Source organism: Cannabis sativa, chromosome 1 (genome assembly GCF_029168945.1).
Source record: "Cannabis sativa cultivar Pink pepper isolate KNU-18-1 chromosome 1, ASM2916894v1, whole genome shotgun sequence".
Classification (NCBI taxonomy): Eukaryota; Viridiplantae; Streptophyta; class Magnoliopsida; order Rosales; family Cannabaceae; genus Cannabis; species Cannabis sativa.
The window spans coordinates 40915880-40925748 of NC_083601.1; the positions used below are offsets into that span (position 1 = coordinate 40915880).

Sequence of the window (9869 nt, forward strand, 5' to 3'; positions counted from 1 at the left end):
AAACTAAAATCAAGGCAGAGATAAAAACCGCTCTGATACCAACTGTTAGACATTTATATGTATAAACTGAAATATATATGTTTAAGTATAAAGTGCGGAATTAATCAAACATATATGCACTATAATTTAAGGATCGAAATACCTCCAGCCATTGATTCTTGAGCTTCAAACCCACATAAGCTTTGATCTGCAAAGGAAATTGACTACCATGGGTAATCGGGCTTCCTCGCTCTCTCAACTCTCTTTAGATGGAATTTGCTGTTATGAACAGAATGAGTGAGGAGCTCGGGGACCGAGACCCTATATTTATAGGTGAGATACTCCATCAGTATCTGCGCCACATTAATTGTCAGAATATTTTGACAATTAATTCAGGAAATCAAATCAGGTAATGAATATAGAAATCTGACCATATATAGAATATTACGTAATTGATTTTGTCCAGATTCAATGAATATAAAATATTCATTTATCAGAAAATCAATTATTTATTTATTTCCTTAAATAGAAATTTATTTCTTTATATAGAAATAGATTTCCTTAAATAAAAAATATTCTTACACTGATATCATACCATGTTCGTTGTTAGATCTAAGATTGTTGCTAGTTGATCTATAATCTTAATTCATTAATGTGATTGTGAGACTAATTTCACTTTCTTTTAGTTCAATCTCTGAGAGTGTATTTTTTTTTTCTTGTTATCATGTCAATGGATATATTCAAGGAAGGAGAGGTTCCACTACAAGACCCCCTATGGTCGAAGGGGCTAATTATCCATACTAGAAGATAAAAATGAGAGTGTTTTTAAAAGCACATGATGAGATAATCTGGATGGCCGTAGTTGAAGGTTGGAAGGTTCTCTTTAAGATAGTTGATGTGGTTGAATCTATCAAGAAAATGGTTGATTGGTCAGTGAAAGAGATTTAGCAAGCTAAAACTAACTATAATTTCAAGGCTCTTCACACTATATTCCAACGTACCATATTTGTTACTACTTTCATCTGGTTAGTCGAAATAGCATTGAATATAGCGTGAAGAGCCTTGGAACTTTTCAAGGCTCAATCTCTTCCACTGATCAATCATAACAGAAATTAAAGAACACTTAAATTTACAAGGTTCACTGCAACTGGAAATAAATTCTGGTAAGTTATATATTCCTTGGAAATTTTCAGTTTGGGATAAAGATTCTACTAACCAATCAAAGAGTTCCCACAAATTGCTTTTATAACAAAAGATCTTGTACACAAATCTTCTAAACAGTTCTTGGACATCATTAATCAAGCATCCCGCTCGATTTTCAAGGATCGAACTCCCTCCGATGCATGAACTGTCCCTCACGATCTTGCTGGATACCTGTATCCACTACCACAATAATGGAATATTGGCACGTCCAACTAGGGGAGGGTGGTGCCCCTTTTTTGGTATATCTTGGCACGACACTACTATTGTCGTGCCCCCCATATTTAATTTTTTTTAAAAAAAAATTTGGAGGCATGTGGGCACGACATGTGTCCCAATGGACACCAAAAAGTCGTGCCCCTTTGGGTTTGAAAAATGCCCGTTGCGAAGAGCGAGAATATGTATTGCTGCACAGGTGGGCACGACAGCGTCGGGCCCCATGCCCTGACATGGCGTGCCAATAGGGATCAAATGACACTAAAATGGGCACGCACGTGTCGGCCCCACTTTGTTTCATGTGGGGCACGACCAAAAGGGCACGACATGTCGTGCCAATCAACAGATGGGCACTAAAAAATGAATTTGTTGGCACTAATTTAATCATGCCAATACTCATTTTTTCTTGTAGTGATCAGCAGTCCTAGATCTCCATGGATGAACTAACTTCAAGCTTGATTTTTTTGCACATGCAAAAATTTACAACAAAGAGAAAACAAAAGATGAAATTTGTGTATTTTATTAAAGAGGTGTTAAAATATGAAAGTTGAGCTAACAGAAAATATATACTAAACCCAACTCAGTGAAAAATATAATAAAGACAACCCACGTGCCAAATGCCAATTAGTTACTAGTCAAATACATCTGTTATGTTTCCAGATTAATCATACTACACAAATTTGCCACACTAACTTAAAATGATACACTCTATCAGTATGGGGTCTTTTGAAAAGATCTCCAAAAATAAATCCACGAAAGTTTAGGTCCAAAATAGATAATAATATCATACTAATGTGTGAGTAAAGATGATGTAGCAGCCCAACAATAAAAATATTACTAGTTCCCTACTTAAGATGCTTTTTATAGGCATATATTATTAGAGTAGTGATATCTATCTGTACACATAAATTACGCATACTTGACATATTTTTATGTGGCAAGTAATTATTTCAATCAATCCATTTTCTTTAAGATGAGTCATACTTGCTAAAAGTATGCCACATAGCTAGATGTGTTTAAAGTTTATGTGTGATTTATGTATACACATATTAATATGCTTTCTTTTCTATGTCTCTCTTTGTGAGTGCTAGATGACCTTTTCTAGGGCTTATGGCTTGATTTGCTGCTATTTGATTATATATGTGCGACTCTTTCGGTTGTTTGGCCTAGCATGTAAGACTGTTGTCCATGTTAAATTTTGAATGAAATTCATGCCATTTCCAAAAATAAATAAATAAATTGTCTTAGCCAGTATAAGGACTAACTTATATGTAAATAAGAATACTTCATATCTATAGCACTCACTTTCTAAACCTACTAAAGAAAAAACATTCAAGGCTCATCATTAAGTATTCTGAATTAAGTATTGAAAAATTCTAAGTTACCACTTGTGACTTGGCTATGGATGGTACTACACACCCTTCCCTTGGTCAATTTTTAATATTGATTTCACTGTAAAATGCATAAGAAATTTTTGACAAAGTCACTGATTTATAAGAGGATACACACCCAATTTATAGCCAGTTAATTTTGTGATTAAACTCATATTTCTTATTAATATATATATTTTCTACTTTAAAATGTTAAAAGAGCACTTGTAATATATGTTCTAAATTTAATATTTCTTTAAAATGAAGAAGATACAAATTAGCATACTACAAATGTTTTACATAAATTTTTAGAGCAATAATTAATTGCTCTAAATTTATTTTATTCGTTTTTATTTTAGTTTTAAATTATTTTTTTATATATGGGTACGTGTGTATATTAATATTATATATATTTATAATTAATAAAATATATTACAAAGAAATTGTAAAGTTGATGAGTGGAATGTAAAAAGTTATTGTAAAATAGATAAAATATAATTTTAGTGATTTATTTTAAAGGATAAAGATGAACAAGTGTTTAAAGTGTCTAAAATTCATTATCGGACAAAGACAGATCTAATGCAATTGTGAGAATAATTTTGATTCTATACTTTTTCATAATTGTAGGAATTTTCCTTGGTGTGAATTTCCAAGTTTGCCCTACACCAACTCAAGAAACCTGTCAAAACGACAGGGACAAAATCGTCCCAGAAAATTCAATTTAAACAATTGACTCACACGACAAAGAAACCTCGGTCGTTTCTTTCACACGACAATGGAACTTGTCGTTTTCACCTGCACGACAAATCGTTTTAAACCAAACGATTTGTCGTTCTGACTTGAACAAAACTAAGTTCAATCAGAGCTAACCCTAGCTCATTTACACCTTCGAACATTCGAGAGTTTCTCAAACTCTCTCTCTTCCTTTCCTTTCTCTCTGGTTCTCAAACCCTAGAACCAGAGATCTCACTCGATCAACAGATCGATCTTACCCAGAATCCATGCTCAAACAATCACCATAAACACACAAACACAAAGATCAACAAACACACACAATACAGAGAGAAAACTAAAGAGAGAGAACACAAAGTTTATATTGATTCGCCCTAAATCAGGGGTACATCCTCTTTCGAGCTCGCCTTGAAGACGTTTCTCAGGATCTGCACTATTTGAGAAGAGTATTACAAACAGGTGAGAAATTCAAGTCACAATCTCGACTGGTATTTCTGGTTTTTCACTCGAACTTTCTTTTCTGTATTTTCCTTTTGGTTTTCTCACAATCTCACTAACTCTCTTGTGTTTTCTTTTGCATGTACAATCTGGATCTGTAACTTTGAGAGTAAAACTCTCAAATCTGACTTCTGGTATCTCTCAACTGAGGGATTTGGTAAGGCTCTAGTCCCTTTATATACTTATAGATTAGGGTTGATCAAAGATCTGGAAGTTAGTTACAATTTCGGTTGTAACTAACAACCAGATCTAGATCCACTAGAGGCGAAGCCACATAGGATCTGTTCTGGTCTTTAGTTGTATTTATTTGTATTTCTTCTCTTCTCTGTAAACTTTATTAATAAGTGGTCCAGGTGAGGTCTAATACAACAATAATATATATATAAATATATATATATATATATATAATATATATATATAAAGAAAACATTCATTATTATTTCAAAACCATAGAAACAGAGCATAATGCTTTTATTAAACAATCGATATTTTACAAGCATCACTAGTTAACTTACTAGAATTACATGAGAACCTTGTAGCTAAACAACACAAATGGGCAAACTACAACACCAACTCTCAAAGATCATATACTCTAAACACAATTGCTAAAGCCAAACAGGTAGGTACTCATCAAAGATGTATGAACTGGATGTGCAAGCATTATATCTTGGACCAAAAACTGCTACACTTCTAAGTTCTCACCACTTTAGCTTAGCAGGGAAGTACTGCAACAGTAGCAATGTATAACATAAGAGGTCAATTTAATTAGCTAAAAAAAAATATAGACCAATTGTGTGTGGCAATTACCTTTTTGATGAGGGAGAGATAATATGGTTTCACTTTCTCCACATCAACCCGAACTTTACTCTTGCTGTATAGATCATACTTGCTACAAAGATGGGAAAAATGAAAATAGTATTAGTTAGTAATTGGACTAGCTGAGAAAATCTTGTACAAATTACTGAAATGGTAATTACTTGAATACGTGTAGCCACTTCAAGTTTTCAAAATCCTCTTCATTCATTAAGTGTCTGTATTCCCCTGAACTGTGTAATGCTGCAATCACCAGATACTATTTTAATATGGAAATGGTAACATTTTTTATGGCAAATCTAATCTATTTTACAAGTAAATTTCCATTTCTTTACTTACCATAAAATGAGTGGTATCTGATGATAAAAAGAGCAGCAGAAGGTAGAGTGCTATGATTCTCTTTGGCAACCTGAAAATGACACCCCAAATTTCAGCTTCTCTGTTTTGTCTATCCCTTTTCTTTTATATATGAATTCATAAGTGTTTTATGCCCTTTGAATAAGTGTATAAAGGATGTACCAAGTACATGTAGTCATCATGACCCCATGACATCAGCACATTTTCTAGTCCACATCTCTTTGAATAAACTCCATACTTGGTGTTATAAGCAGGATTGTAGTAATCTGGATTTTCTTTGAAATACTTCACAGAAAAAAGGGATCATCTTATTAGTTAATAAAGATTATAAACTAGATTTGGTAGAAAGCTTAACTTGAATTTTATGTTAAAAGTACCTTGTGGTGAACAATTGAGTCATTAAAAGCACAACCAACGGGGTATGTGTCGCCTATAATATGAATCACAATTGATTAATATGACGTATTAAGTTGAAGATAATAGAAAACAAATAAGCTTTTTGTGGTAAACTAAAAAGAGTGATTGTATGTAACCCTTATTCCTTACCTACAACAGCCCACTGAGGAAGCCCTCCAAAGCTGGGAAGAAGAAGCACCTTTCCAAGATCTAAAACAAATCAATACAGAATACAAACTTAGGTAATCCATTGTTATATAAAATCAAATCTTGAATGGTAACAACAATAGGTTTATATAAATACATACCATGGATAAGGCCAGTTAAGTGAAGCCAATCCTCATTGGGATAGTCCCTTCTAATGGCTTCAGCAGTTTGAAGCAAGTGTTCAATTTGAGGCTCATCCAAGTCTGGATCACTCTCATCCACAACATCATTCAGAAGCTCACAGCATTCCCATATGCTCATTTCCATCCTGTTTAGTTTGCTGTACTCTTGCCTCATCTTCTTCACCTAAATTACATTACATTAAATTTAATTATTTATTTTTTTTAAAAAAAGAGTTACCAAACTTTCATTTAAAGAAAAAAAATGAAACCAAATACTTACAAAATCAAATGTTTGGTTGAGGTGATTAATCCTATAGAAGTTCTCCACACCCGGCTGCCTCTCTCCTTCAACCTCATAGTCCCTGTTATTTTCATTCACATACGATTAATTTGGATAAATATACTTTATTAAGAGCATCTACACCATCTCCGTATTGTATTAAATTAACTCAACACTAAGTTTAAAAGCAAGTTTGTATTGTACTAACTAATTAACATTACACTTTCCAAACACTTCACTTGTGACACTATTTTTCTCGTCATATGGCACACTTTTTTTGCTGAGACGTCATATGGCACACTTGTTTGAGCCGGGATAATGAGGATCTGTGGGCCAAGGCCTGATTACACGGGCCGAAAACAATTTGATTGGGCTAGTTTTGTTGAAAACCCAGATTTCAAACTAAGGCTAAGGAAAGAATGAGGTAAGTTGAAAAATACCTTTTTTATTAATCAATTAACCATATTTGCCTCTAATTTTATATTTATTTGAAACATACCTCTTTTTATATGTATTGTACCCAAAATACCCTAACATAAGAGAGTCACATGGAGAGTATCTTGAAGTGACAGGGGCAAAATTGGTACAATGATTAAAAAAAGAGGTAAAAATGATAGACTTTAAAAAAGAGGGTAAAAATAAAAGAGGACAATATAAAAAGAGTATAGAGTGTAATTTCCTCGGAAAGAATGGGCCACAGGGCCCATGTTGATTGCATTTTTCTATAATGGATTGTTGTTATTATCACTTATCAAGGTTTTTAAGATATTATTTTTCGTTCAGTCCCCAATTTTTTTATAAAATTGACAAAATTCCAAGTTTGTTAAGAATTTCATTAAAAAAAATTGTGAAAGATTATTAGGACTTAATGGGTAATATAATTTAAAAACTTTGAATTTTTTTCTTTTCAAGGATTAATGATCAAATATCGAAAAAATTAAGAGGTATTATTATTCCAATTTTGGGTCCCTAAAATTTTATGACGAACCTCCGTCAAAATTGGAACTAAAAAATAAAAATAAAAATAAAGACTATGTTCGCATCACGAAAAAGATTTTCTAGTGTGTGTTTATTCATTATTATCATTATATTAAATTAAAATCATTCATTCATTAAAATATACATACATAAAAATATTAAATTAAATCAAAAGAAAAAAATCATAATTAATTTGTCAAATTTATAGCTTAAGAATAAATAAAAATATTAGAGTTTGATATACATACATTTTTTTTATTGAACAAATTATAGTTTTTTTTGTGTATATGATTGGATTATATATTAGTATATATGACAAGAACAGGTGCCTATAATCCTAGTCAAAAATACTTATAAAAGGGGGGCAACACACTATAATTCTTTTTGAAAAATGCAAAGGAGATAACCTAAAGGTGTGCCCAAAAGAGTTAGTCTGTGGCACCAAAAAATCGCCATCCCACGCCAGTTCTTTCTCATCTATAAGGGCGTTCTTTTCCTCTGCTTCTATTCCTGTATAAAGATTACGAATGAGAAAAAAGAGAAATACAATAATTATTATTACTAAAAAAAAGGCTTGATTTTTGAAATTAATTCTCATATATATTTTTCTCAATAAGCCTGGTTAATTTCGTAAAAAAAGAAATAAAAAAACGGAGAATAAAATTATGGTAAGCTTTGGGGATGTTTAAATTGAACAACGTTAAAGAATTTATACATTGGAAAATAAAGTTAAACAAGTTTGAAAATTACCAATTTGGTGAGGCTGTTCAATGAGAATAGTCATCCTGGATCGAGAAACGGACAAGAAATAATAAAAGAAACACAAGAAAAAAACAGAGAAATAGAGAGTTGGAGTTGGAGTTGGGTTTGCATTTGCAATTGGGCAAGTATGGTATTTATAATTGGCCGGAAGTCCTTCCCTGAGAATTCGGAGAACCTGAGTCCTTACCTGAAAATCTATTAATTAGTTTTCATACTTTTTTTCTATTTAATAATATAATTTTCTCTGTGTCATAATTTTACGCCAAAGTAAAAGCAAGTAAAACATGTCAGTCATTCAGGCCTCCATGCAAGTTGGCGCCAGGAGAGACTCTATATTAAACCCTTTAAACTTGGGTTTGGCTGTTAAATATTATTATTAAACTAAAAAAATCTTCAAGAGAGGTGGGTTCCAGTGAATACGTGTGTGTCATGACTGAGTCAGCCTAGGGTTGGCTGGATTACATATCACATTTTTTAGCCAGAAGTTCTCATATTAAGCGGGGCCCGCTTGACGTGGCATCGAGTCAAGTTGGTAATTGGCGTTATCAGGCTATGCGGTTGACATTTCAATGTGGTTGCCATTATCGGCGGTGCCACCTTCACGCCCGTGCTTCTCTCTCTCAGGATTCCAGTTCTTGTTGAGCAGTGGGTATCTGATCCGACGGTCCGTAACTAGCATGAGATTGCTACGTGTCAACCCGAGAACCGTAAACATCGCTGTGACGCTGTCTAAGATATTTATCTTCTACCACGTGACGTTCTGTTATTGCTTTGGCGATTGATCAGGTTTATCAAATAGAGAACTGATTTTGTTCAAATAAAATATATGCACTTCTAAATTCATTACATATATTTATTAGTAATTAAAAATTGTAATAATAATAAATTCATTACCTAACATTACCATTAAGTCTAAGGATTGCTGAAAAATTATATTACCTAACTAAAATGTCACTTAGTATAATTTAATATTAATTTTTATTTATTTTAAATTTAATAATTATTATACAAAATTATTAACTACCCATTAAACTACTTAAAAAATTATTAACTATTCATGGAGTATTAAGACAATCTCCATGATTACACTAATTTAATTTAGCAACAATTTTAATAATTTATACTAAATATTATATTAAATATATTACTAAATAAATATTTCATATTTAGTAAAATAGGTATACAATTAGAGATGCTATAAGTTAAATATGTAATGCAAATTTATATATATATATTTTTAATTATTTTAATCTTTTAATCTTTAACTTGTAAGGTGTCTTTTTTTTCTTTTAAAATAATAAAAGGACTATGGTGTAGATTTTTTCTCCACTCTTTCAATTATTTTACTAATTTTAAGAATCAAGTATTAGTTATAAGGATTTTATTTATCAGGTTTTAGTTTTGAGTCATTAATAATTATTTCAAGAGTTTTTATTACACAAATAATATTATCTATAATAGCTCGTTTTTAGAGGGCTAATCATTTTTTAATCTCTTCAAGAGAGGCTATAAGAAGTTTCAAAACCTTAACCCAAATAAAAGAGAATACTAGTAAAAATAATCTCTACTACACTACACAACACACGATTAACTTATACTGTGTCTTGATATTAATAATTTAATTTAAAATTTCGAAGTGTTAAAAAGAAGAAAAAAACCGAAGTGTTTGTATGTAAGAAGTTCTTGATGTCCTTCCTAGCTTAAAAGAGATCAATATATGAAAGTCAATGTAGTCAAATGGAAAGAGTCAACAATGTTTATCCACTCATAACTAGCTCTCCATCAACTTATCCTCCAAAAGTTTACAAAAAAATGAGAGTTTATCCTTGAACAAAAGAATAGTTATGTAAAAGAATAGTTTATCCCTGAACTTTAATATATACTAAATTATGTCTTTAACTATTGAGGTCGTTAAAAATGTCTCATGAACTATATATTGAAATTATTAAATTTAATGAC

At 31.7% G+C, this 9869-nt stretch overlaps 1 protein-coding gene across 1 annotated transcript; it reads right to left on the reverse strand.

The window, feature by feature from the left end:
- Positions 1-4428: 4428 nt before the first annotated feature.
- Positions 4429-8257, reverse strand: LOC115707575 (inositol oxygenase 1). The gene is made up of 11 exons (XM_030635589.2): positions 7899-8257; positions 7556-7658; positions 6171-6252; positions 5870-6074; positions 5712-5771; positions 5543-5595; positions 5328-5450; positions 5148-5217; positions 4973-5051; positions 4803-4884; positions 4429-4720 (listed from the first exon to the last, which is right to left on the reverse strand). Exons 1-11 carry the CDS (start codon positions 7930-7932, stop codon positions 4694-4696), a joined length of 918 nt encoding a protein of 305 aa, XP_030491449.1. The 5' UTR covers positions 7933-8257; the 3' UTR covers positions 4429-4693.
- Positions 8258-9869: the final 1612 nt, after the last annotated feature.